The sequence below is a fragment of the Phyllostomus hastatus genome, unplaced genomic scaffold (assembly GCF_019186645.2).
Source record: "Phyllostomus hastatus isolate PE091 unplaced genomic scaffold, TTU_PhHast_1.1 phas_contig_113, whole genome shotgun sequence".
Lineage (NCBI taxonomy): Eukaryota > Metazoa > Chordata > Mammalia > Chiroptera > Phyllostomidae > Phyllostomus > Phyllostomus hastatus.
In genome coordinates, this window is record NW_025333530.1 from 7,560,062 (window position 1) to 7,587,928 (window position 27,867).

The 27,867-nt window shown below is 46.0% G+C and overlaps 2 protein-coding genes across 4 annotated transcripts in view; one reads left to right on the forward strand and one right to left on the reverse strand.

The window, feature by feature from the left end:
• Window positions 1-13,166, forward strand: part of SIK2 (salt inducible kinase 2) — a 127,562-nt gene extending 114,396 nt beyond the window's left edge. Inside the window, exons 10-15 of the mRNA XM_045838203.1 lie at window positions 3,143-3,371; window positions 3,869-4,153; window positions 4,298-4,461; window positions 5,138-5,248; window positions 5,936-6,027; window positions 6,718-13,166. Of these exons, the coding sequence (XP_045694159.1) occupies window positions 3,143-3,371; window positions 3,869-4,153; window positions 4,298-4,461; window positions 5,138-5,248; window positions 5,936-6,027; window positions 6,718-7,333 (1,497 nt within the window). The 3' untranslated portion in view covers window positions 7,334-13,166. The remainder of the gene's footprint in view (window positions 1-3,142; window positions 3,372-3,868; window positions 4,154-4,297; window positions 4,462-5,137; window positions 5,249-5,935; window positions 6,028-6,717) is intronic.
• PPP2R1B (protein phosphatase 2 scaffold subunit Abeta) overlaps window positions 7,358-27,867 on the reverse strand; it is a 39,054-nt gene continuing 18,544 nt past the window's right edge. Inside the window, exons 12-16 of one of the 3 annotated variants that reach the window (XM_045838217.1) lie at window positions 26,721-26,875; window positions 25,997-26,139; window positions 24,884-24,975; window positions 20,264-20,385; window positions 7,358-10,130 (exon numbers count right to left, since the gene is read on the reverse strand). In XM_045838217.1, coding sequence (XP_045694173.1) covers window positions 10,038-10,130; window positions 20,264-20,385; window positions 24,884-24,975; window positions 25,997-26,139; window positions 26,721-26,875 — 605 coding nt within the window. In that variant the 3' untranslated portion in view covers window positions 7,358-10,037. Of the gene's footprint in view, window positions 10,131-10,607; window positions 11,239-20,263; window positions 20,386-22,159; window positions 24,500-24,883; window positions 24,976-25,996; window positions 26,140-26,720; window positions 26,876-27,867 lie in introns of those variants that run through there. The other 2 variants (XM_045838227.1, XM_045838209.1) reach the window with 2 other exon arrangements.

The window sequence follows — 27,867 nt, forward strand, 5'->3', positions numbered from 1 at the left end:
TTTAATTTTACAAGTGAAAAAAATTGATTTTTATAGAAGTTAAGCAACTTGCTAATAAGAGGTAGAGCTAAGGTTTGGGCCTACAGCACCTCCTCAATATATGCCAAACTTGCTAGGCACTTAGGGTGCGAATTAAATAAGCCACATTCCCAGCCTCCAAACTCAGTGGCTAGTGTTATGCATTGGTCTACTTGGGCTGCCATGATGAAATACCACAGGCTGGGTGGCATAAACAACAGAAATGTATTTTCTCACAGTCTGAGAGCAAAGTTTTGGCCAATTTAATTTCTGGGGAGGGATCTCTTGGCTTACAGAGAGGATGACCTTCTCACTATGTCCTTCCATGGCCTTTCCTGTGCTTGCGTTGGCAGTGTGAGCTTCCTTGTGTCTCTTCTTATAACGGCACTAATCCTACCAGATCAGATGTCCACCCTTATGACCTCACTTAACTACACTTCCCTTGAGGCCCCATGTCCAAATGTAGACACCCTCAGGGTTAGGGGGATACACAAACATTTGGTCCATAATAGTCCAGCAGTATCCTTTGCCACTCGTACCAGTCTTGTATCTGTGGTAGGCTTGGGCATGTGCTATCAGTGGTAGAGCTCAGAGTTTGAGTCTCACCTGTATAGGAAGTCTCTTACTAGAAGTGAAGTGATTGATTGGACTTTAAGGAAAGACAAAAAACAATGTATTAGAAAAATGTACATTTCACCAATGTTGTATTTTGAATTAATGCAATTTATAGTTAGTAATACAGTTAGTCAGTAATGCAATGTACACTATTTCCTAGAGCAAAAGATGGTATTTCTAGCAGCCAAGGTAGATCAGCCCAATTTATTTATTATTAATTTATTAATTATTATTATTTTATTTTGGTCACAAAACTGTACAGCTGAATTTAGGCTCTTGTTATCTCAAGTTCCCTGGTAGTGAATTGACAAGGAAGAATGGCAGGATTGTCACCTGGTTCAGGAAATGAAATCACAACTTAGGGTGTTCACACCTGTGAGCAGGACTCCACGGTACTTTCTGACATAATCATCAGACTTCATCTGAGAAACAGTCATTGTTCTCTACCTGTCCCAGGGTGAAAGTGAATTCAGCAAACATTTTTTAATAAAAGACATAATTCCTCTTATAGTTTAGATAAGGAAATAAATTTATAAGTAGATAATTTTGAAGAAAAATTATAAATTTAGAGAGACTGAAAGGTTTTATAAGTACTCTGAAAAAGGTAACTTTTCTCTATTAAAAAAAAAGGACATGGTTGTAAGACTATACTGCAAGAAATATCTGATAAAATTTTGACGTCAGATGTAAGTGTAAAGATAGATAATTAATAACAGTCTTTTTTCTGTTGCTTTATTCATTTCTAAATCATCCTTGGCTACTCTTAGAAAATTGTATTAGTAGACAATTAAGGAACCTAGAGGTATGAATATAAGTTCCCACACAGCCAGCCATTCTTTCCTACAAAAAAATTACCAGTGTTAAATGTAGTCAAAAAGGAAAACTTATCTGGGGAAGGGCCAAGGGGAGGATAAGAGTTGCTGGCCAGGTTTCAGAGTTTTCTTGCTGGTGCCATGGGGAAGAATGGTCTTTGGAGAGAAAGCATTTGCCCCTCTACCTTTTAAATGACCACTCCTCCCATTAAAATGCTGTATGCATTAGACACCTCACCCACTGAGTGGCTGCAGCCCCGCCCCCCCCAACAGTTTTTATTGAATTACCGGCTCTACCCCCAAACGAAGATGTGAGTCACCCAAGTCTCCCTCTCCAAATAAAGGGCCTTCCACCACCTTCAGATTGGTTGCCATAAGAGGAAAGTTCTCTGTGTCTGGCACAGGGATGCCCCACGTCACCTCTCACACACATGTGCTCCGCCTGCTTCCAAAGGAAACAATAGCTGTACCCAGTGTGTTCCAGGTGAAAGTGCTGCTTAGAACTCAGCGTCTGCTGACTGGCTGTTCCTGAGCAGCTATTCATAGGAGAAAAAAGATTGATTGCCACAGGGGAATAGTTAAGGTAATGAGGTAAATAATGATGCTTCCTCTTTGGGGCTTTTACCAGCCAGAGGAACAGGGAACCACAACTCCGTGTTGTCTGCTGTTTCTTGCTGGGCAGCTGCCTTGCTTGAGGCCAGAGTTCTCACTCAGGAGCTGTGCTGAGCTCACCCTGTGGGGCAGGAACTATAGGTGTTGTGTGAATTGCTGGAGGAGAGAGGATCAGTGCACTGGTCTCATTAATCTCTGCAGGGATTTGGGGTGGTGTGTCATTTGTTATTCTATAATGTAAGGCTCCAACTGTTTGCCAGTTGAATTTTTTTTTCAATCCTTTTTGTGGTATCAGTCCATGTTTAAAGAATTCTTTTTTCACCCTGACTGGCAGTGAATTGAGTGCCGGCCCATGAACCGAAAGGTCACAGGTTCAATTCCTGGTCAGGGCACATGCCTGGGTTGCGGGCCCGGTCCCCAGGTAGGAGGCATGCGAGAGGCAACTGGTCCATATATCTCTTGCACATACATCATTTCTCTCTTAAATCAGTGTTTCTCTCCTCTCTTCCTCCTTTTCCCTCTCTCTAAAAAATAAATAATTTTTTAAAAAATAATAATAAAGAATTCTTTTTTTCATTCCTCAGGCACATAGAACCAATTAAAGACTAAATCAAACAGACAGGTACTTAAATCACAAACATAAAAGTCTGTCTAGAACCTCAGTGCGTTCTGTGGTTGAAAATTGGAAGAATGCTGGTGCCTACTCCTTTTTCTTAGCTCTGAGCCATACATTTTTTTAAAAACTTCCTCCTTCTTCATTTCCCTTATTTTTAAAAAGCAACTGGTAGGCCTCAACCTAATACACCCTCAATTCATCTGAAAACCACTAAAAATATTGTTTATTGTAGTAATGATGACTCAGAGAATCCTGGGAGGCAGTGCCAGTTTGGGTCATAATGGGCTTCTGTCTCTAAGGGCTATAGTTGTCTCGCCTCTTCGTGTGGTCATTCGTAACATGTATGTACATTTTCAATATATTTTACTTAAGTTCTAATTTGTCACAACTGTTGACATTGTTTGCCTTGTGGATTTTTCTAACGTCTCATCAGAGCAGACTGATCGTTTCCTCTCACACCGGCGTTTAGGTCAACGGCTGTCTGCTGGACCCGGTGCCTCCTGTCCTGGTAAAAAAGGGGTGCCAGTCGCTGCCCAGCAACATGATGGAGACCTCCATTGATGAAGGGTTGGAGGCTGAAGGAGAGGCTGAGGAAGACCCCGGTCAGGCCTTTGATGCATTCCAGTCCACACGCAGTGGGCAGAGGCGGCACACTCTGTCAGAAGTGACCAATCAGCTGTTCATGATGCCTGGTTCAGGTATGGGATCTGTTAAGCCTCAGGTCAAGTTTTCACAGTATCAACTCACAGTCCAATCTCTAAGAAATAGCAATGATACCAACCAGTTCCTAGAATGAAGTCCATAATGGAGGATTCCCCCTATGGAAGTTAGTCTGTCTTTTCTGTCGTGCACAGCATTCAGTGGGCTAAAGGAGTGGGCCTGCTCAGCAGCTACAGGGAGTGAAGTGGGTCGTCTGAATTTGCCCCCTAACTCCCAGACTTAATGAGTGCCGTGGGACTCCTCAGGGACCCTGGCACTTTGAGAGTGGCAAAGATCTGGCGCGTGTGGGTTCTGTGGTGTTCTCTCCACTCACTTCAAAGCTGATTACATTGACAGGTAAAAAGGTTCTGAAAAGATGTATTGATTGGAAATTAAGGACATTGTATCTGTGAGAACTCAAGCTGGCTACGCTTTGTATCTCCTGTTCAAAAAGTTGCTGTTTGCTATTGTCACATCTGTTTGTTTTCTCTTAAAGGAAAAATTTTCTCTATGAGTGACAACCCCTCCCTTGACAGTGTGGACTCTGAGTATGATATGGGGTCTGTTCAGAGGGACCTGAACTTTCTGGAGGACAACCCTTCCCTTAAGGACATCATGTTAGCCAACCAGCCTTCACCTCGCATGACATCTCCCTTCATAAGCCTGAGGCCTACCAACCCAGCCATGCAGGCTCTGAGCTCCCAGAAAAGAGAGGCCCACAACAGGTCGCCAGTGAGCTTCCGAGAGGGCCGCAGGGCTTCAGATACCTCCCTTACCCAAGGTAACCGGCTGCTTTCCCTTCTGGCTTTTAAAACGCTGATTGGTAGGAGTTGAAGGGGCATGTTGCCATGTTGATACCATACCTGTGATCACTAAAAGGCCTTGTGTGTTATTTAAACTGTTTGGTCATTGCACTTTCTTCCAGGAATTGTAGCATTTAGACAACACCTTCAGAATCTGGCTAGAACCAAAGGAATCCTCGAGTTGAACAAAGTACAGTTGCTGTATGAACAAATAGGATCAGAGGCAGACCCGAACTTGGCATCAGCTGCTCCTCAACTGCAAGACCTGGCCAGCAGCTGCCCTCAGGTGAGTGCCCCAGGCCCTCTCCACAGTGGCTCTGTGCGTGTGGGGAGTGTTTGGTCTGAAGATGCATCATGTCACTTAGAGGATTTACTCCAGTCCTGGAATAAACAGGTTCTTTTGGAAAACTTGCCTTGTTGCTGCCACTGGATACTGTCAAGCTGTATGTGGTTCATGGGGCAGATTTTATGTGAATTACCTCTCATAGTCTCTCCTTTGGACTCCCATACCCCCCAGGCGCATACACAAAAATTAAGAATAACAAACTTTACCCAGATGAGATTATTGCCACTACTTTTGATGTGCTATCACTTTATTAAATATTGAAAATAGATTATTTATGCTAAAGATACAAAAAATACTGCTATTTTATCTAGTAAGTTTTATTATGAGCACTATTTTTAGTGCATCAGAGATACAGCATTGCCCACATGCAGGTAATGACCACCTGGTGACAGAGCCTTTGCTCTAGTACCGACTAGATAATCGTTCACATCAGGGAACCCATGTATGGATTTTCTGCATGATGATTAACTCTCAGCCTACTGGTATGTAAAAGCTTTGAGTATTGTGTCTTACAGAGTTGGAGTTCCTCTTGGACATTTGCCAAGGTGCTTCAACTAAAAACTAAAACCTTTCCTACAAGGAGAATTGAAAATATCTTCACCCCCTTGCTCCTCAGGAGGAAGTCTCTCAGCAGCAGAAAAGTGTTTCCGCTCTCCCCACCAGCGTGCACCCTCAGCTGTCCCAGCGGCAGAGCCTGGAAGCCCAGTACCTGCAGCACAGACTCCAGGTGGGGCCTCCCCTTGCTGCTCCAGCTCACTGTGCTGGCCCAGAAATGGCCTTTCTGCACAACAGAAACCTCTTTTGCTTGTTGTCTTTTTGTTTGTTTTTAGGGTAGCAGTTTGATTCTTTATGAACAGGTACTTTGATGGTGCACTTCTAGTTTCTAGAAGCATGTTCAGACTTAGCATTATGCTCTGTGTTAGTGGTGGGTTTGTCCTCAGGCCCCGGGAGAGGACAGCACTGCAGAGGGGCAGGAAAGGGAAACATGGCTTTTAAGGTGATGCTTCATAATGAATAATAAATGGAAATCTCACATCTGCAGATTTTTAATATCAGTTATCTACATTGGTTCCTGTTCAGTCAGCGGTGCTGAAGCCTTTGTTATCAATATTCAGCCCCGCTTTTCTCATTGTTTTTAAAATCTCCACAAACCTCACAGTTTTAGGGGGCTTTTAGAAACAGAAACTGCAGTAGGTTAGAGCTGAGACAGCTCAGGCTTGCTGACTCAAAGCTGTTAGCCCCAAAGCTCTACCAGGGTCTCAGTGAGCAAGAATCATCAGTCGCCTCTCACCCCTTCTCTACATGGATTTTGGAGGACACACTGGGCTTCACCCTCCAGGTAGCGGTACTGTCTGATGACCACGTCCTAGACGGTAGTACACTGTCATGCTTATACTGTTTTCTGCTCTTGCAGAAGCCCAGCCTTCTGTCAAAAGCCCAGAACACCTGTCAGCTTTATTGTAAAGAACCACCACGGAGCCTTGAGCAGCAGCTGCAGGAACACAGGTGAGAGAAGGTCTTTGGCCAAAGAAGTCACTCTCTTTTGTGGAACACTTAAGAATGCTGGGTGTGTGTCTTTTCTCCCTGGTGTTTGCTCTTCTAGGAAAATAGGCTTTTGATGCATGAGCCAGCCTTCAAGACATGGTCACTAATGTGTCCATGGAATATGGGCCGATCAGGGGCTAGCAGCTCTAAATGTGATTTGTTTTCCTTTTCTTCTCACATTTCCCCTTTGAGTTAAGAGTAGACCTCAGCTTTCAGAATCCACGACCTAGTGCCGGCTAAGTGGGTGACACTGTGGAACAGGTCTCCACCCTCCCTTGCAGTAACCCCTGCCCCTCAGGCCTCACTGCTCCATCAACCGAAGACGCCCGTCGAGGCCAAGGTGTCCCCCACCACCCCACCAAAACCCTCCAGATGTGAAGTCAAGCCTCTTGCTTCATGGGGAGAAAAACTCAAGAGTCTTAGAGAAAATGAATTAGTGTTCACTCTCGCACTGAGGGACCAATCAGAATTGGGGGACAAAACATAATATGAGGTTTAAGAAAGCTGACAGGATTTGTTCCTATGCCCACTTTTTTCTTCTGCCACAGAAAGAGACGTGAGAGGCCTGAAGCCAGTGACTGATACTGGCTTCACGTTAAAATTGCCGTCACTGGAGATTTAAAATTCTTTCTTTTGGTTTTGCCAATGTAGACTCCAACAGAAGCGACTCTTCCTCCAGAAACAGTCTCAGCTGCAGGCCTACTTTAACCAGATGCAGATAGCTGAGAGCTCATACCCACAGCCAAGTCAGCAGCTGCCCCTGGCCCACCAGGAGACACCATCGCCATCACAGCAGCCCCCACCGTTCAGCCTGGCCCAGCCCCTGAGCCCCGTCCTGGAGCCTGCTTCTGAGCAAATGCAGTACAGCCCCTTCCTCAGCCAGTACCAGGAGATGCAGCTGCAGCCCCTGCCCTCCTCGCCAAGCCCTCAGGCACACTTGCAGCAGCAGCCACCACCGCCACCTCCGCCGCCTCCACCACCACAGCAGTCTGGAGCTGCCCCAGCACCCCTACAGTTCTCCTATCAGACTTGTGAGCTGCCAGGCGCTGTCTCCCCTGAGCCAGACTATCCCGCTCCCTGTCAGTACCCCGTGGATGGAGCCCAGCAGAGCACAGTGGCAGCACCAGACTGTCCCAGGAGCTCAGGACTGCAGGAGGCGCCTTCCAGCTACGACCCTCTAGCCCTCTCTGAGTTCCCTGGACTCTTCGATTGTGAAATGCTGGAGGCCGTGGACCCACAGCACAGCGGCTATGTCCTGGTGAATTAACCTCAGCACAGGAAGTGAGGCAGGTCGAGTGTAGGAAGAGTGTGTTTTTATTTTTATTCCAGCCTTTTACATTTAAAGCTTATTTTCCTGCCCTCTCCCTAGGGGGAAAAATCAAGTTGCCCAACTGGAATCAGAGGGCCTGGCCAGGCTGATGTTGCTTCTTCCTGGCTCCGTCCCACCGGAGTTTTCTGTGGCAAGTGCTGGAACACAGTTGTAGGCTGACGCCCTCGGGTCAATGGAGCAAACTCCCATGGGAGACACTGACTAGTGTTTTTATAAGAAGACGTCTAGACCTAGGTTTTATCCAGAACTACACCAGTTATCAAGGAAAACCTTGGTGAATGCAGGAAAACTGCATGCTATTCATTATAAGTGGGGAGAAAGACAGTATTTTTCACTGAAGCCAAGGAACAACATGTTGCCTAAAGGCAAATCAAGGACACATAATGAAATCGATGAGCAGAAATTAGAGTTGTACTTTGTCATTGAAGCGTAAGTTCAAAGCTGCTGCTGAAGTTGTCCCCAAGACCATCACAAAGCACTGGGGTGTGAACTTTGTTTCAAGGGCCACCAAACACCAGCTGGTACTAACCCCGGAGAATAGTGGTCGTCTCCATGTGGGAGCAGGCAGCACACCTCTTCAGAAGGTGCCCTGGGTTACAGACTCAGAGTGTCCTTGGCTCCAAAGATGTCCCCTGTAGAATCCCCCTCCCCCCATAGTGGAGATGAGAAACTCGAGAAACCATCAAGAGCAGCAGCCCTGGGCCAGGGGAAGACAGGCTCTTCCTACAGAGTGTATGGTGGGGACTTGTGGTTTGGGCAGCTGGTCATCAGAGAACCTAGTGGCTCTTTTACAGTGTAATAACTACTTTGACTTCACACTGTATGTTGCTAGTAGTTTATTGAGCTTTGTATATTTGGACAGTTTCATATAGGGCTTAGAGATTTTAAGAACAAGAAAAATGAACTTATATTTCCCATGTGAAGTGGTAGTGCTGTGCCTTTTCCCCCCAGATCACGCTTTAATTATTTCTTTTCTGTAGAAACCAAGTTTTCCATTTATATCAATGCTAAATCCAAAGTCACTTCAGAGTTTGCTTTCCACCATGTGGGAATTGTATTCTTAATTTCCTTAAAGTTTTGACTTGTAATTAAATGTTCAAGTATTACAGCAATATTCAAAAACCACAGATGTGTTAACCACTTAAGCAAATCATCTGCCAAACTCATTATATTACTAATAAAACTTAACCATTACAATTCATTCATCAAAGTAAGTAAAAAATAGGCGCTACAGCTAGTCAACTGTGTACCTAGAAGGAGCAATCTGTCATTTGGACAATAACACGCAAGTGTGACAAATTCAGTATTATTTACAAAGACTGTCATTTCTGTCCTTCAGAATGGCTTGTCCTATCTGCAGATGAATGCATTAAGCACAAGCATCTTCCTTAAAGCACAAAGAAGAGAGACAGATACTACATTGATGCTGCATCTAGGAACACCTTTAAGTTGCCTTTCCTCTTTGTAGTAATTGTCTAGGCAGGCGAGAAGGATGGACTGTCTCGGGAGGTCTGTTCTGCCCCCTAGCCTAGGCCCCGCCAGCATTGGTACCTTGAGCAGTGCTTGCTCCCGGCCCCCCTGATGCCGGGATGCTTTGCAGGGGTGCTCTGTGGGGGGCTGGACCCTGGTGTTAGCCAGAAAGGGTACTAGGGAGGACTGTTGCCTTTGTGAGTTAAGAATACACAGTGGCAGTCCAGGAAGAATGAATCGTGTTCCTTCTGTGCATTGTTTATTCTTCCTCATGGTTAAGATTGATGATTTCTTCATGAAATAGATATTTCATTTAAGAGGTCCTTCCATTAAGGTCTCTGATCTGTTTTAAGTCTTTGCAAATACCTAGTTCTAAAACAGCTTGATTCATTTAGAATGAAGGATGTTTTTCCAAAATATACTATTGAAGTGCTGTAATATTTATGAAACTTAAATGCCTTCCCTGTTGAAAAAGGAGGCCACTCATTTCACAGTTCGGGAATGGCACAGTTACAGATGGACTTAGACACCTGCACCAATGAGGCCGTAGGCCTTTTAGCCCAGGAGGCCTCGGAGCTGTGGCGGGATGCTGAGGCCGGCTGCGGGGCTGCTGGAGGTTAAGAGGACCTGGAGACAGACATGTGTTAGGGACAGACTGGTGGCTCAGATGCTTACCTGGGGAATAGCATGACCTGTCTGGCTGGACCTATGTTGTAAGCTCCTATTTGCCTTTCCCATTTCAAGCAGAAATCAATAAATTCCATAACCACCTGCATTTACTGAAATGTGAGCTGGTGGGAGGAGACTGGTCCTGTAGGTCAGTCAGGTGCTGTTTTCACAGCCCTGTCTGGTCATCTGTGTTGCTCTGTCCCCTAATTAGTGACCTGTATAAGCTTCCAGGCAGTTTTCACAAACACTAAAGTAACACTAATAAGAAGGCTTAATACCACTCTTTGTGAGAGGCTGCTTTGAAATGACTTTCCAGTCTGTTTCTCATTAGCAGTGTGTACACTACTGTATATAACCATTAGCTTTATTATCTTGTAAACCAGGATCCTCTGAAGAGACTTCAGTGAAACGAACATGAGGTAAAAATTTCATCATTCGGCAAAAAGTGCAATATGTGTGGTACTTTATTTTTTGTTTGTGCTCTTTTTTTAATCCAGGAGTATTAGTCTCTGCTTCGGGAAAAATGCACTAGTTCTGCAGTTCCCAGCTGGGCAAGTGTGTCTCTAGTATTTACATGCAACTGATGTGCTGGTCCCTGTAAGGCAAATAGAACGGGTTAGCACATTGGAAAGGGGGTGGGTGTCCCATTTTCAAACTCCTGCTGAGTGACGCTGACCATCCCCAGCTGCCCCCTCCCACCTCTGCCCTCTCAGGCCTGCGGTGGCCTTGCTCCCTTGGGAGCAGAGAAAGGGGCAGAAGGCTCACCAACTACCCTAAACTATCACTTCATGAGAAACACCTGGGTCCCACAAAGGGAGGAGCAGGAAATGGAACTTGCTCTGATAGGAACGAAACCCCTTCCTTTCCATATCAGGCTGCCTCCTAGGAAAGAGTCCCTTTCTCCCTCTTCCTGTTTGCACTGTGTGCTGAGTTGGTTAGGTGGGACTGACTGGCAGGAGCCTGGGATTGGGACTAAAGTCTGCCCTTAACCTCAGAGGCCCCAGGGTCGTGCAGGGGGGTGGGGGGGGAGGCAGGGGGTGTGTGGGAGTATGGCTCTCCAGCCGACTGAGCTGCAGAAAGGACCCCTCGAGACACTGGGCTCTCCCACTCTGCCCCTACACTGAGCAGTACCTTAAAGGGGGGACTCGGTGAGAAAAAAATTCTACCTAATTGCTAGGGCTGGGAAGAAAGGTGTCTTCTCAGCTAGAGAGTGATTGGGCGGCCAACCAGAAAGCAGAAAGTAAGGAGAGGCGGAAAGCAGCAGCCTCCCATTAGAGTTGGCCGGGGGCCCCAGGGTGTGACAACAGGAGCAGCCCGACCGCGTGCGTGCTGCTCGCACCCTGACAAAATGAACGGCTCCCTCTGCGGGGTCCTCAGATCCCCAGTCAAGTCCTGAAACATCGGGTTCTGTGTCGGGGTCAGAATTCTCAGCTGTGGGTTACATTTAAAAACCTATGTCTACTGACAGTCATACTTCATAAGCTCCATGTTGCTTTAACACTCCAGGTAACTTTTTCACATTCCTCCTCCTTCAGAGACAATGCATAAGGTCTTTAATGACACTGGTCCCCGGGACCAGCCAGCCACCCCTGAGCGGGGCTGATCTTGGCTGCATCTGCACCATAAACCCGGCAGCCCCTGTGCCTCCTCTGAAGCCACCTGAGCTGCTCGGTGTCTTTGTGCCTGGACATCAAAGGTAAATACTAGAGAACAGGTAGTAAGTTGGGGTCATTGCACAGGCAGAGGTATTTGATCATTTCGTTCCTTCTGGAAATTTTGAAAGAACTTATCTTCAGAGTGATGTAGGGGAGACGAGCAGTACTATCTGCCTCTGTTTCTAAATTGGACCCAAAGAACTTTTTTAAATTTATGTATCCCTTCTCACAGGTTCAGCAGTGCAGTCCTCCCCGGCCTGTGGCCCTGGTTTCAGGGCCCTTCCTTTCAGCCTGTGGCTCCGGGGAAGCAGCAGGGTGGACCGGGCAGACCTCCTGGGGCTCCTTTTGGCCCCGGAGTCCCTGGTCTAACAGTGCTCCTCACACACTGGTTTTATTTTTCCCCATTAAAAAGTAGCCTGGCTGATTGCAGGAGTTTATAGCCACCCTAGTTGTAGCACCATCTTATGCCCACACCTCATGTGGGCAGACTTCAACACATTTCACAGAAGTGGGCACACAGGATTGCACAGATTGAGAAACAGGCAGCAGCAGTGCCTCTGTACTTAGCCAGCCGGTGAGAATTCTGACTGTTCCTGCCCAGATACTCAGCTTGCCTGTCCCAACCAAGCGCTTTCACAATAATCTCTCCTAATCCTCACAGTTCTCCGAAACTGGTCGGGCAGACAGAGTCCTCATTTTTTGTAGCTGAGGAAACCACGGCTCTCGGAAGTCTGTGTGACTTGTCCGAGGGCACCACACTGGCAAGGGGGGACACAGCACAAGCTCTGGGGTTCCCTGGCTTCTCACTGCATATCCTTCCCCATCATCAGTGGTAGGGAATTCTTTTCATGAGCAAACAGCTAGATATGCAAAGCCCCCATCTTGGCTAAGCACTAGGTGAATGTGACACTGTCCCCTCAACCTTATTCTCCCCTGGATAGCTGCCTCCAGGTGACAGCAGCAGCTGCCCATGTGGCTCCCCCATGAACAAGGCGGAGGGAAGAGACACAGCCGCCCTGGACTGCCATCCGTCTAATGTCCGGTTAATTACAGAAGTTTAGGTTCACATTAAAGATGTTTAGTTTTTCAAGTTACACAACACAATATGGCAATTTCCTACAGAAGTACGTGCTAGAAGGACACACTCTTCCTCGACTGCCAAGGGGCCAGATTCCCAGCCTCCTGCCCATCCCCGCAGGCCAACAGACTCAACACCAGGGAAGGGGGCTGCTCAAAGGAGAGACCAAACTCAGCCTGGTCCTGAGGAGGGGTGTGCTGTTTTACATTTAAGGCCCTTCCAGTAAAAGTACAGATTAGACAGTTTTATGATTTAAAAAGTTAACATACTTTGATACTCTGTCCTCTCAGAGGCAAAGTGGGTAGGTAGAGCGAGCTTTAAAAAAAAAATAATAGCATCCTGGAAAAAGAGGGCCCCAGATTGCAGTAACGTTACATTAGCAAGTGCAGGTGACTGGGACTTGCCACTGGCTGTGTGATGCCCTTCTGTTCAAATTTACTCCACCAGGGAAATTCAAGTGGCGACATTGTCCCACGACTACTGGTAAAAGAATCTGCCTCCCCCCAAACCTCTGTAGGGAAAAGCAGCAGACAGAGAGGGAGGATTGCTTCCCTTTTGGGACTGCAGTTTAAGAAATAGAAGTGATAGAGATATTTGCACTTTGTAGAAAAGGCAAGATGATTTGCTTATTTCTGAAAGGAGAAGGGTGGTTTCTGCTGGATGTTTGGTCTGTAAAAGAGTTACTTCTCATAAAGTTAATCTAATTGTAGTTTTTTTTTCTGTGTGCTTTTTTCTTTTAATGACTAAGGAATAAATGGTGAGAGTTCAATAGCTTTGGTATTTTAAGTGCAAATCATAATAGTTCCAATGTGAAAAAAATCAAAATGTAACCTGTCACTCAATGTTAGAAAATAGCCTAAAATGCAGTTTAATAAATGATCTTTGTATCAAACATTAATTTAAATGGGACAATTTTCTGCAAGAAAAATATACTGTTTTTACATTTCCAACACTCTTGAATTAAAATAAAAGCAACTTATTTTCTAAGAGCCTGGGTGATATGACTGTCAGGCGAGTGAGGCAGGGCCCCCACCTCACCGGGCCGGGGTGGGTCTTCTGAAGGCATGGCAGGCAGCTGTGCGCCCTGAGCTCTGGTCGCTAGTTCAGGCTGCAGAAAAGGGCAGTGGATGATATGTTCTCATTGACGTCAGCAGGGTAAATGATACCTGGCTCGGAAATGGCCAAGCACACATTAGCTGCTGCAGAACGCTGACGGAGGCACAGCTGACCGCAGTCCTGCATATGGCCAGGGCAGGCTGGGCGCTGCTTGATGCTCCTGGACTCTCACAGGTAGCCTGGCCAGGGACTCACCACGGGAGGGCTCAGGCATGTTGGGCTCGCCAAGGACAAGCAAGATGCAGGGCAAGGGCTGAGAACGAGGGGCCAGCAAGACACTGCTACTTATTCATAGTGACAGATCGGTAGGGCCTGCAAAAGACCTCGACTCACATGCACACTGTGGACCCCCACACAGGGACATGTGCCAGCTCAGTGCCCTCAGGTGGTGGAAGAATCCATTTGCCGAGGCGTTCAAAGCCACTCGTATGTTTGGGACTTGTCCTAGTGCCAGACCCTGAGTGAAAGGGCAGTATTAAATCCTACTTTCTGGCAGCAAATTCAATTAAGATTTGGTTTCATTCACTCAAGCCATTCCAACTGAGCCCATGCTGTAGAACTGAGACAGGCCCCAAACAGGGATCCTCTTCAGGCTGCAGTGGGAGCAGGAGGAATGGTGAGGGCAAGAAGCAAAGTGACCCGCAGCCTCTCCGAGACTTGTTCTGGCGTAGCACTCTTACTGGCGCTCAGCCCTGCCCCAAAATGACTGGTAGGCCCATTCGGCTATCCAAGAATTCAGTAACACTGAAAATCAATTGCACTTTCTTTTTCAAGGAAAGCACTCAATTTCAGTAATGATGTTTTGCAAACTTTCCCCTTTCCCACCATATTTCTCCATTTTTGTATTTGGCAAAAATAACAGACCTGCCAGTAGACTGTCCAGGACTTGAAGCCGTCAATAGGGCCCCTGACCTCTACCTTCTCTGGAACCCTACCTCAGTTCTGTGGCCTTCAGAACCAGGGGCTCAGCACAGAGCGGGGGAGTGGGCGGGGCTGCAGGACGAGAGCTGGCAGTGCCCACACTTGCAGGGGTGCCATGGCTGCAGTGACAGTGCCCCCAGCTTGTTGGCCACCTGCTCCTTTCCACCCAACTAGTTCTTAGATGGAGGTTTCACACATCCCTTTGATATGCTAATGAAAGCTTTGGCCCCTCTTCCTGAGAAATGTGCACAGACATTTTCAGGGGAGGGGTTGGTTCCTGCACCCTCAGGACTGTCCATGGACCCCGAGTTAAGGGGTCTCTAACTCCTGGCTAAGAAGAGCATCAGTGGCTCCAACTGCAATCCCTTGTGCTTTTCAGTTACTGATTCTCACAGGGCCCCTCCATGCTGAGTGTCCCAACCCCTTCTGTAGGATCCAGGAAAGGGAGGGAGGGAGGGGAGGCTCTGCCCCTTATCCCCACCTCCCCCAGCTCTGCCTGCAGCCCCAGGACACCTTGGCAGGAAGTTCTGGGCTTTGTGCACTCAATTCTGGGTGCCACATGGCTGCAAAATAAATCACCTGCACAGGCTACCACTGCTCTGCCCTTCTCATTTTAGCCCCAGCCTATGATGTCACTACAGAAATGGCAAGGCTGAGCAGCTCTAAAGGGAGGGGATTTAGTGCATGGCTCATACTTTGCAATGTCCCTTAGGAGACAGGTGTGGGTCTTAAGTGAAGCGAAGGTGTTGGACCCTTACCTCAGCCACTAGCCCTCACTGGCATATCTGTCCCCACTGGGATGAAGCCATGACCACAAATCACTGAGGCCAAACCCAAGAGCCAAGTCAGGCAGAGCGGGGAGCTTGTTAAGTGCCTTCAACCATTCAACTCTACTCCTGCTGTGATGTCCCCACTTGGTGTCCCAACCCACCACAAGCAGAATTCCTCCAGACCTGTCGTTGCCAGTGCCCCGAGGGGGTATTGATACTTCCCGTTGTCTGAGTTTCTAGGGGACTTTCCTAGGCCTGAGTGACTCAGAGCAGAGGCTGAAGCCTGGGCAGACTGGGTGCACGGCTGAGCCACCAAGCCAGGAGCCCAGATAGAGAGAGGGAGGGAGGACTTGGCACCATGGGAAGCAGACTCTCCTCCTCAGCCCCCTGCCACAGCTGAGTCCCCAAGGGCTGGCTGGGCCCAGAAGATATTAGGGCTTCAGTCTCGAAGGGAGAACTGAGTCACTCTACCCACCAGGCAGGCTTTGAGAGTTTCTGACTCAATCTTTCTCCTAATTCTCCCCCCAAAAAGGAGGGAAGGATGAGGCCAGAGAAGCCCAACAAGGAGGCCTGGCTGAGCACTCTGACCCTCAGGAGTGAGTCCACGGCCCTGTCAGGGCCACCAGCACAGCTGGGGATTGGGACACAACTGAACTGAGGGAGAGCTCCCAAGGCCTCTCCTAGAAGCATAGAGTGTGAAGTATCTGGAGTTCACAGCCTCAGCTATCTCTTCCATCTGGGACCCGCTAGACCTGCCCTCTGGTCAGTAGGGAAGCCTAATGTCTAGCAGGGCCCCTGTGCCAGCACACTGAGGGCCCAAAGACCAGCATGTTGGAGGGGCCCCAGGAATGAAAGGGTGAGGCAAGGAGGGCCTATCCAGGAACAAAGCTGAGAGAACAGGGCCTGGCTTTCCCCAACCCCCCTCCTGGAGCAGCCACCCCAGCCAGAAAGTCCCTCCAGGCAGGGTGGTGTCCACCCATTCTCTGCCAAGGACAGGCGGGGAGGCAGCAAACCCTGGCACCTCTCCCAGCTCTGCCACTATCCTGGGCAAATCATTGCAAAGGCTGACTATGCCCACCAGTCCTTGTTAACACAGACTGGCTGACTTGACTCCTAGGTTTACTGCGAGGTTCAGACGCAGTCTGGCATAATACTGCCTTCTAACAGGAAAGCACCCAGAAGACTCCCCAGCATCCCTTGATGGCTTATCATAGTATCTCACTTCTACCTGACTTGCTTTCATTTAACTCTTAACTGGCCCAACACAGGACACACAGAATGGCTGCTTGGTACTTGTACAATCTCTTGGCACATTTAAGAATGGCTGCCCTGGCCAGTATGGCTCAGTTGGTTGGAGAATCCTCCCCTACATCACAAGGTTGAGGGTTTGATTCCTGGTCAGAGCACATACCTAGGTTGTGCGTACGGGAAGCAACCAATCCATGTTTCTCTCACTCTCACTCTCCCCCTTTCTCTCTCTCTAAAGTCAATAAACATATTTAAAAAGAAAAAGGAATGGCTGTCTTATTCTGAGTATTAGTTCCAGGTGAAGACCCCAGAACTTTAACCAATATTTCTTCATTTTCAGTGATGAGTCCTTGGCAGCAACAGCCATGGATGCCGCAGACACAAGAGCATCCGGTCACACCTACAAAGAGTCCTTTTTCATCCTTCTCCCCCTTTTATGTCCTGTTCCTGGGTAGAGAAGGGTCAGGGAGCCTGGGGTCTTCCTCTGCAGACAGCTGCTTCGTCCCCAAGGCCCCACAGTGGAACAGGTGTGAAGAGGAGGCTGAAGCCTGAAGAGCCCGCCCCAGCTGGCCGTGACCAGCCCACTGCTGACCACCTCGGGCTTTGGTCTGTTGTCAGTCCTCAGTTCACTTGGGCGCAGGCCTCCTGTATAGTCTTTCTGGGTTCAAGAGAACTAATCCTCTAGCTTTGCCACAGCCAAGCTCCTTAGAATTGCCCTGGAGACCCTCAGGCCACACCCAGGTCCCCTTAATCTGCTTTCAAGGAGACAAGGACAGGACAGGCAGCCCCTCCTCCTCCAGGAAGCTGGTTCCAAAAGAAGCCAAGAGTCCTGAGCGAAGAATGACCCCCACCTCAGGCTAACTGGAATAGCAGTTCACCAGCAAGTGTTAATGGGGGTGGGGAGGTGGGGGGAGACGATGTCAGGAGGCAGAGGCTGGAGATCCTAGAGGCCCCAGAGACTTTTTGAGTTTGGGGAAATGAGGAAAACTGAGAAATCAGAAGTGGGACAAGGGTAGAAAGAGCACAGTGTGCAGAAGGTGAGGCCTCCGTGGAGACTCAGGGTGTGGGGCTGGGCTCTGCCAGTGTCTGCAGCACAGACCATCCAGACAAAGAAGAGGAAGAGGAGGGTGGATTCAGTAGTCAGAGACTACAACCATTACTTTTGGATGCTTCCCTTGATTCAGTCTCACCCTGGCAAGGCAGCTCAGTTGGTTAGAGCATTGTCCCTATACACCAAGGGTGGGGGCCCCTGGTCAGGGCGCACACAAAAAGCAACCAATGAGTGCATAAGTAAGTGGAAGAAATTGATGTTTCTCTCTCACTCTCCCTGACCCCCCCATCCTCTCTCTAAAATCAATGAAAACAAATTTTTCAATCATAACCTTCGGTCTCTAAACCTGAGCTCAGCATGGAGACCGAATATCCCTCACAGCTGCTCCTTCCTGCAATAACAAGAGTGACATCACTGTTGTCAGGGAAATGGTGTTTTGATTAAAATCATGTGACAGCTACTTTGTGATTCAATAAACAAATCCTCTATTAACCCTTGCCTAACAGGCCCACCAGCAGCTGTGTCATCAGAGAGCAACTGGCACACTGTCCAGGACAGTCCCAACTGGCCAGGAGGGGAGACCACCTTTCCACCACCAGCAAGGAGCAGCTGAGGTGACCCAGAGTTGACGGGGCATGCGACGTGGCCACAACGCCCCAGATACATGCAAAATCCAGAGCAGAGATGTCTCTGCAAACACCAAGGGCCAGTCTGTGAGGGACCAAGTAGGCACCTTTCGCCAAAAGGAACTGGTTCCCACCCACTGAGGCCGTTGGCTCTTGGACCAAGGAGGCCTGAGACCCCGGGAGGTTGAACGGCTCCCACAGCAGCCTGAGGCGAGCCAAGAACTAAGGGCAGTTCCCCAGGGCTCTGAGCAGCCAAGGTTCACTCTGACCCCATTCAGGCAGTTGGGCCAGTTTGCTATTCAGCACAGTGAGTGAGGGGTTAAGAATGATTTCTGGTTTGCAATTGGATGACTTCCTGGATCACTCACTTGGCTGCTGGCCCCTGACCTGCAGGGCTCTGCCTGGCAACAGCCAATACTCTTCCCATCTCACCCTCAGGTCACTTTCTTTAAGGGAAAAAAATCCAGAGCCCTGCTTCACAGGGCAAGGAGTTTTTCTGGGTTAAATGAACTGCAGACTCATAGGCCTAGCAAGGCTGGGCCTGTGCCCCAAGTAGACACAGCAAGGTTGGGGGGAAGGTCTGGATGTTGCACATGTTCACGACCACTTGAAAATGGAGCTGACACCACCTAGAGTCATTGTGAGGATTAAGGGAGGTTTTGCCAAATGCTTGACAAGGTGCCTGCCTGCACAGTTACTGAAGCTGGAGGCTCAAAGAATGGCAGCAGTTTCCCCTGCTTGTGGCCATGACAAGACCACCTGCAGACCTGAGTGAGTCTGCCAAGGCGGGGGGGAAGGGTGCGGCCTCACCCATCCCCTGCTCAGATCAGGGGCACACCATACATTTAATGGCACGACCAGCTGACCCTGAATTTGTAGGAAAACATAACTCGTTTCTTGCCAAGGTAGTCTTGTGATTTAGATCTAAAAACACAACTATTACTCCTGCTCCTTCAGCCAACATGTCTTCCCTAAGGCCAAGTTCTGTGAAACTGACTGAGGACTTGAAGGGCTGACCCCCTAGGGCATCTGTCAGGGCCCAGGGGCTGGCTGAGGCTGTGAGCTCACCCCAGCACTCCCTCCACAGGGACAGCCCAGAGCTGCCTGACTCAGACCCACCTGGCATCCCAGGTCCTGGGACAGCGATGCACAGCACCGCAGGAAAGGAACATTATAGGATGAAAACTGGCAGTTCAGAGCCTGGACAACAGGAAGAAGTTCGCATTGCCTCAGTTTACATGAAATGAAGGAAAAGCCTGCCCTGACCGGGTAGCTCACTTGGTCATAGCATCGTCCCAATACACCAAAATTGTGAGTTCAATCCCCAGTCAGGGCACATACAATGATCAACCAGTAAGTGGAGGAACAAATTGATGTTCCTCTCCCTCTTCCTCTCTAATAAAGGAAGAGCCATGGAGATTTGGAAGGCAAACTTTTGACATTAAAATCTTCACCGAGCAAACTGACTGCAGTGGGAGAATGCCAATTACCTTGTGTGCAAACCAAATGCAGTCGGACTCAGCACACGGCAGCTGAGCGCCTCATGCTGTTTTCTGAATGTATCTGTAAGTTTTAAGTTGCTCTCCTAACGAACAGCCCCAGGACAAGTGGCCTACACCAACTTTGCTTAAACTTGAATTTTTGCACACCTTTTCCAGAGTGGCATCCAATGGGGCTTGTGAAATATTTGAACACAGTAAAATGGACAGGAATGGCTTTTTCCTTGAATGGAAATGATGACCTGAGAGGAACTGTAGCAAGTAAGAACTGTCTCCATTCTGTGAGATAAGTGGAAACAGCCCATAAGCAACTCTACCAAACCACCACTCTGGACTTTGCATGGGCCTCACTGGCTCTGACTAGGCAGAAGGGGAGAGACCTCAAGCCACAGCAATGACCAAGCTCTGGAAAGTCCACTCCACCACAGAAGGCATTCCCAGAACAGAAGATAAGAAACAGGGCAACAGGCTTTAAAACTGCAGAGTGGAGACAAGTAGGTTTATAGTCGTGAGTATGCAAAAGTTTATTCTTATATCATTATTTATAATAATTGTATTTTCCATACAAACAGCTGTAAACCTACTTTTGCCCAACTCTGTATCCTCTCTCGGCCCTAAAAACTTGACTATCTCTCAGGGACAGGGCTAAAGGTACCACTACTCTGCCCAGCCTGCGATAACATCAGGCCCTGCTGGCTGTCCTCTGCCCACACCTAAGTCCACGAGAAGGGAGGACTAAGGCCCAAGGGGTCTGTGGCACTTACCTTCTCAGTGTCCTCTCCAGGCCCCCTGGGTCTCAGGAAGTGGTTCTTGTCAGCCCCAGGGGCGCTGGGCTCTTCACTGCCCTTGACAGGAAAATCTAGCTTCCTCAGCCTTTGGGCCACCACTGGAGATAGACAGCAGCACTGTAACTGTTCCTCACCAGCACACGCCCCTCCTATGCCCACCTCTGCTTCCTAGCCAGGATGCCCTCGGTGTTCCAGCACTGCAGTGGGGACGGGTCCCCTAGGCAGAGAAAGCAGGTTGACCAGGACCTTACTGAAGGTGCTTTGCCTCAAGAGCCAAGGAAAGTGCCACTCCACCTAGTCTACAGTACCAGCTGGATGCTTCCCTGCATCTGTCACTGAGAGCCTGCCTGCAGAGCCCCAGTCAGACACGAAAGACCTGGATCCATTCAGCACTGATAGTATCAGATTAAAAGAACAACTCTGGAGAAAGAAATGACTTAGCTTTTCTGCCCAATGAGCAATTAAGCTCTCTTCCTCCTCCAGATTTCCATCTCAACGGAACATTATGCAATTTCCTGGACACAGCAGGCTTGTGGGGATAAAGAGGGACTGTTCTAGGTACAAAAAAGGATCGGAGACATATGAGCGAACAGGAAAGAGGGGCAAGGAACTGGATGAAAACAGGAATAGGAAAATCAAGAAGGAAAAATTACATGTCATCAGACCACAGTCACTGCATCTGTTAAACCAAGGGGAAGGAGGGAATAGGTCCTTCTCTCCCCAGGGTTATATCCAAGCAGTGGAGAAATAGGTTTTAAGGTAAGAGTATCAAAATGAAAAAAAAAAAAAAAGTGTCAAAAGTGTGAGAGGAATTTAAGTAAAAAGCAGAAGGGCAGGACAGGCACCCATCGCATTTTGGCAGCCCTGCCCTGCTGTCTCCGTGGGGATGGCACCAATGTGGTTTCTATAGAAAAGTACCTGACGGGCAACTCAGTGACCACATAGTGATTAACAAACAAAATCGAAACAAGCAAGCATTGCCATAGCTTAGCCATTGTGCCACAATGACATTTTTCTCCTCCCTGGAGGTCTATGTGTTATCCTGAGTGCTTGGACAGCACAGCTCACAGGTTAGGCTGCTGCCTGTTTTGAGTCAGGACAAGTGTCCAGCAAAGACCCCCAGGGCCATGCACCATAGGGGTCAAGCTCTGGTATTTCCATGAGCTAAGGACTGAGTATGACTTCAACGGGACCTCATTAGAAACCACAAACTGCCCTAGCTGGCGTGACTCAGTGGACTGAGTGCTGGCCTGAGAACCAAAGAGCCGCTGGTTTGACTCCCAGTCAGGGCACATGCCTGGGTTGTGGGCCAGGTCCCCAGGAGAGGGTGTGCAAGAGGCAACCACACACTGATGTTTCTCCCTCCTTTCCACTCTCTAAAAATAAAAATGAATAAAATCTTAAAAAAAGAAACCACACATTAACCTGTTTATTCTTATGAAACAAGATGCATCTTTGGGTTCATACCCACTTGGCAGCACAGAGAAGAAAGATCTAGTCTCTCAAATCTGTGATGAGTAAACTCCACATAAATTATACAAAGAAACATTAAGGTGAATTCTGTTGTTGTTGAGACATTTGTATTGACAGGTTTGTATGTTTGTCTCTGCGTCCCTTTCCTAATTAACCAAACAACTGATGTGAACTGCCTTGGACGAAAGCATTGCAGCAATCTATGTTGGGGGCAATTGCTCCAATCCAAATGAACAGCTGCCTGAGACAGGGTACTTACTAGAGAAGGGTCACATAAAGCATGTTTCTTAAGAGCAATAAAACCTGTTCTTGTTTTGTCAATAGGAGAACGAGACGTAGTCTGGCACCTTTGATGACTTGTTCCACGATCGCAACACATCAGAGGACAGACTGTAGGAATGCGTTGAACACATTTTTATTGAGCACCTATGTACACCAGACACTGATCCAGGTGCTGGTGATACAGCAGAATACAAAACAGACAAAAATCTCTGCCCTCTCCCAGCTCCTGGAGCTTACATTCCAGTGAAACCAAGATAACCCGTGGAGAAAATGATCTAGTTATAAGCCAAAAAACAATTCCTCTGAACAGAAACAAATGAGACTGCCTACTGTTTAAGTCATAAGGAAGCAATGAGGTCCCTAGGGAGTCATCTAAAAAGGCAGAGCCCCACTGAGCTCCCTGACCCATGTCTGAAAAAGCAAAGGACACTGCCACAGACCTAGGGCACAAGGTCAATGTATAGGGCTCCCAGGGAGGATACCAGGGCATTTAAAACTCTATCCCCAAAATAAGGGCATTTCCAATCAAAGAGTAAAGTAACAGTTGTACAAATGTGTTTCAAGAATCAAGACAACAGTCTCTGAAATATAAAATTCAATGAAGAGGAACATAACCTACAGGTAACAAAAGAACCATGAAACTAAAATTAAAATGTTTATAGCATAATACTTTAAAATATAAAATGAAAATGTATAAAAAATTTTTTGCTTAGGAAAACATTTAATTCTTAGTCCCAAAAGTAATAAAATTGGAAGTTACTGTAAGGTAATTTGACAATTTTAAATGCAGGCAATTTCTGATGTAAATGTTCTGTTTTTCTACAGAAAGACAAACTTGAAAGTAACTTGCTCAAACTTGGCTTTATGTAATGGTTTAATGTACAAAGTTTTATAGGCATCTCTGGGACGTCAAAAAACAGAACAGGGTTCACTGGGTTTAAAAGAGGTTATGAATAAAAGAAACAATTCCAAAACCAAAATGGAAACAAGCTAACTACATAGCAGGAAGCACTGAGAAAAATAAGCTACAATAAAACCTCATTAATTAAAATTCATTAGGGACAAGGCCAGTTTAACTAGGTGACAATGTAAATAAATTTAAATGAAAAAATACTTAAATTCTCCAAGAAATACAAATGAATATATTTTAGGGATAAAGACTAAACTGAATACATCATAAAAAAAAGTGTGGCCTCATAAAAATCCTCATGAAAGCTTTTTTCATGTAATTGAAAAGAGTGATTAGTAATTGGAGTATCAACTGGTAAACGGGTGCTTTTTAAAGAGAGCTTTAAAATTGTTTAAGTAGTTCAGACCCAATAGGCTTCCTTACATACTACTTTGCTCCAGGAAACCCTTCCTCTGGCTTACTCATATTAAATTCCAAGAGGAATTAATGAGGTTTTACTGTAAAAAGCAGAAAAACAAAGATTTCAAATGATAAGACTCCAGCATCACCCATACCAAAAAGTAGTAATGAAACTTCAGTGTGGAAAGCCACAACTGCACAATGTAGCAAGGACCAGATGTTACCACAGCTGGAAGCAGAATGATGTTAAAAGCAGGAAATCCTCACAGTATTACACCAGTGGTTCCTTCCCTCATTAGAAATACAAAACTGCAGTCTTACAAAGATACAGTAGAACTACTGCTTATTAGGAAGCACTAAAATTTAAGTTTCTCAGGACGGGAAGTGGGGAAGAGAGTATTTCTGAATACAGTCACAGTGGTGTAAGCCATGGAAATTCAGTTAGTTTTTAACATCACACATTAGCAGCAAGACACATCTGCACTTCAGGTTTCTAAGTGACATGATTACAGTCAAAATCAAGGAAATAAAAACAAAACAACCAAACATGAACTCTGAGCTTCCACATTCTCCTTTCATGTAAGACCATCATTATCCAGGAAAATGTGGCTTTCTCTATAGTTAAATCTCAGTGTGTCTCCCAAATAGAGGGTTTGAAAAATAAGTTATTCTAAACCAGGTACACTTAAACTTTGGAATGATGGAAAGACACACAGATATAAGTAAACACCAAGAGAATCACGCCACTTCATGCCTGGGTCCGAACCCATCTGGGCCCAGGCAGGAATATTCAGTGGCCAGGGCCTGATGAAACAGCGAAGATGCAGGAGCCCAAATGGTGCCGGATAAATCACTAGGAGACAATCAAGAAACGACTGTACCGAGTATCAGGAGTTGGTCACAAACAAAAAGAATGGTTTATAATTACTGCAACAAGAAAGACAAGTAAAAACAATCCCATTTCATCTTTAGAAAAGAATCAAGTCACTGAAATTTGTTTTCTTGTAAGTTGTTGCCATTTGCTTGGACGAAGTCTTGAAGGTGTTCACTGTTTCTCCACCCAGTTTAAGAACACATTGACTAGAAATCTCTGATAAGAATTTAGTAAAGTCTTTTCCCTCCTGTTCCTCATCATGCCAACGCAAGCACTGGAAAATTCCAAACAAAATCAAGTTAGTGACACAGAAAGTTCATGAACCATCTAACGTGACTATTAAGCGCAACAATGATGCACAAGCAGGAGACTATGAACTTCTTGTCGTGGCTTCTTTTCTCTGTCAGGTTAACCAAAAAGTTACCCTTTAAAATCTAACTGAAAAACTATTCTTACCAGTAAGAATCCCATTCCTGCCCAGCCTTGACATGGAACTGAGAAAACGGCCTGCTCAGTGGTAGGCCAAGAAGGAGAACCAGCATTCCAGGATCTCAGCGCCCTCCCTGTCTCCCACGTGCTCATCGCCCCACCCACTTAACATCACTCACATCCTGTCAACCACAGCAAAAGCTGTAAGGCAGAAAACAGAAGGACCTACCACTTATAGCTTCCTGTGCGAAGTATTTGACATCCATGTCTTGATCTTGGCCTAACTTCTGCAGTACCGGCTTAACTTCCACCTGCAGAGCACTAAAATCCAACAGTATCATCTGTGAAAGGCAGTCTTCTGGGTCAGAAAAACGCTCTATGGTATATATGCTCTAAAGTAATTTTTAAAGGTTAAAATAAAAAAGTATTTTAAAATACCTATAGGTTTGATTATCCAAAGTTCTCAGCAGAAATAGCTTCAGACAATGATCTACACATATATGAGTTTAAGTATAAAAGAGTGGACACCCTAAAAAATTAGTTACGTGACTTTATTATTTCTTCAAACAAACCTACACCTTAGGTAAAGTGTAAAATCCCTGATTTATTTCTAGTTATTACTCCCCAATACAAGGTAAAAATTCAAATCTACTTTTAAAATGAGAGTAATATTCACTGACAATCATCAGAAGGAAAGTGGATTGGGAGTTGGGTGAAAAAGACAAAGGGATTAAGCAAAGGAAAAAATTCAGACAAAGAAAAAAAAGAATAATATAAAATCCTACTCAGTACCTATAGATTCACCACAATTCCTACTGAAATTCCAATGGCATACTTTAGTGATCTAGAATATTCTAAAAATTTATATGGAACCAAAAAAGACCCCAAATAGCCTCAGCAATCTTGAGAAAGAACAAAGTAGGAGGGATCACAATACCTGACATCAAACTATACTACAAGGCCACTGTAATCGAAACAGTCTGGTACTGGCATAAAAACAGACACAGAGATCAACAGAACAGAGAGCCCAGAAATAAACCCATGTCTCTATGCTCAAGCAATATTTGACAAAGGACACATAAGCATACAATGGAGTAAACATAGTCTCTTCAATAACTGGTGTTGGGAGACTGGACTGGTACATGCAAAAAGTAAATTAAACTAGACCACCAACTTACACCATATACCAGAATAAACTCAAAATGGATAAAAGATTTAAATACAAGTCATGATACCAAGAAAGTCCTAGCAGAAAACACAAGCAGTAAAATTTCAGATATCCCACGTACCAATACCAATAACTGTAATAGAATAACAAAAATAAAAAGAATGAAAATCTTACTCATTATCTAGAATTGGTCCAATTTTCTGTAGAGATTTGGCCACATTGAAACGGACGTTCGCCACTTGGTCTCCTGCCATTTTCAACACAATGGGCAGCATCTGCTTAGTGGTTATTTCCTGACCGCAGGCTTCAGACAGTGCCTAGGAAAAGAAATAAGAGGGCACATTTAAAATACTTTTAAATATCCCAAAATGTTTCTAGTTTGAGCACTAAATGAAGTATACAAAGCAGCATAAAAAAAAAAAAAACAGAATTAGACTAGAATTCACAACTGACATCACTACTACAAATTTTAACATGAATTGAAAAACTGACATTTTCTCTCATCTCTTAACTGTACAAATTAATCAGTATAAATATATATTTCAGCCCTGACTGGCATGGCTCAGTGGGTTGGGTGTCATCCTGCAGACCAAAAGGTTTCAGATTTGATTCCCGGTCAAGGCACAAGCCTGGCTTGCCAGCCAGGGCCCTGGCTAGGGGCATGTGAGAGGCAACTAATCAATGTTTCTCTTGAATATCGATGTTTGTTTCCCTCTCTTTCTCCCTCCCTTCCCCTTCTCTAAAAATAAAGTCTTTTAAAAAAATACACACATGCATCTATGTATGTGTGTGTATGTATATATATTCCAAACAGAAGACAATATATGAATTCAGAAATAGAGCCCTGAATAACTGCTTTGACGCCTGAGCTTAGCAATAAAAGCCACGTAATACTTACATTAATGCAGAATAAAGTGGTCATTCTATGCAAGTAATTAGGGTCGTCTGCCATCACTAACACTTTGGGAACAATGGTATTTTGGGCCCACTCTGTACCAAACTTCTGAACCAGTTTCATGAGGTTGTTGGTGGCAGCTTCACGAATGGCGTACACTGTAGAAGAGGGGAAGACCACACTGTCATGCTGCTTACATGAAAAGCATAACCTAGTTTACTTACGCCATCAACAAAGAGGAACCAAACACAAAGTTCTGCAAACACATGCCAAATTTAGCCACACTGCACTGGCAAACGTGCTTAGCTACAACGCATAACAACACTGATTTGGTCTTACTACAGTTTCAAAGTGTGTAATATGTCCAAGAAAAAAGGAGCTCATTCTAAGCACCATTAATTAACAAATATGACCACTATGTATTATATGTTACAGAAAGAATACATAAGATACTTCCCCTCAAGATCATACACTAACATACTCCAAGAAATCACATGTTAAAGACTGATTATAATAAAGTATGAAATTGTGTAGTAATGACCATGAGGGCTGGAGTTTAGAGAAGAGAGAACAGGAAGGTCTAAAAAGGCTTTGGGGAAGAGAGACCTTATACTGGGCCTCGTAGATCAGAGAGGATTTGTGTAAGGAGTGAGAAAAGGATGGTAATTCCTGGAAAGGGTAAAAAAAATTATCCAGGACACAAAGGACAGAACTGAAATCTGGGAAAACGTGAGGTTGGACGGTTAGGGTAGACCAAAAACACAGAACATCTTAAAAGCTACATTGAAATGTTGTGGGGCGGGGGGGGAAGATGGGTTTTTAAAGCAAAGTTGTCACCCACTGACCAGTGTGGTATTTTGACAAAATCCTCCCAACCGTGACGAGAACTGAGGGAAGAAAGACAACGAGGAGGTAGTTTAGGGGCCACTGTGGTCACCTACACAACAGCAAAAAAAAACTTCAGACCATCTTGCCCATTTTCCCTTAAACATGTTTATGTTGAGCCAGGTCAAATGTCTTCTATGAATAAATGTACCCACCTTGACATTTAATACCCTACAAGATCATTTATCAAAGACACCATAAATCTAGATAATAAAGGCCGAAGCTACAATCTTCTCAACAACTGGTTGCTATACATAGCATTGAA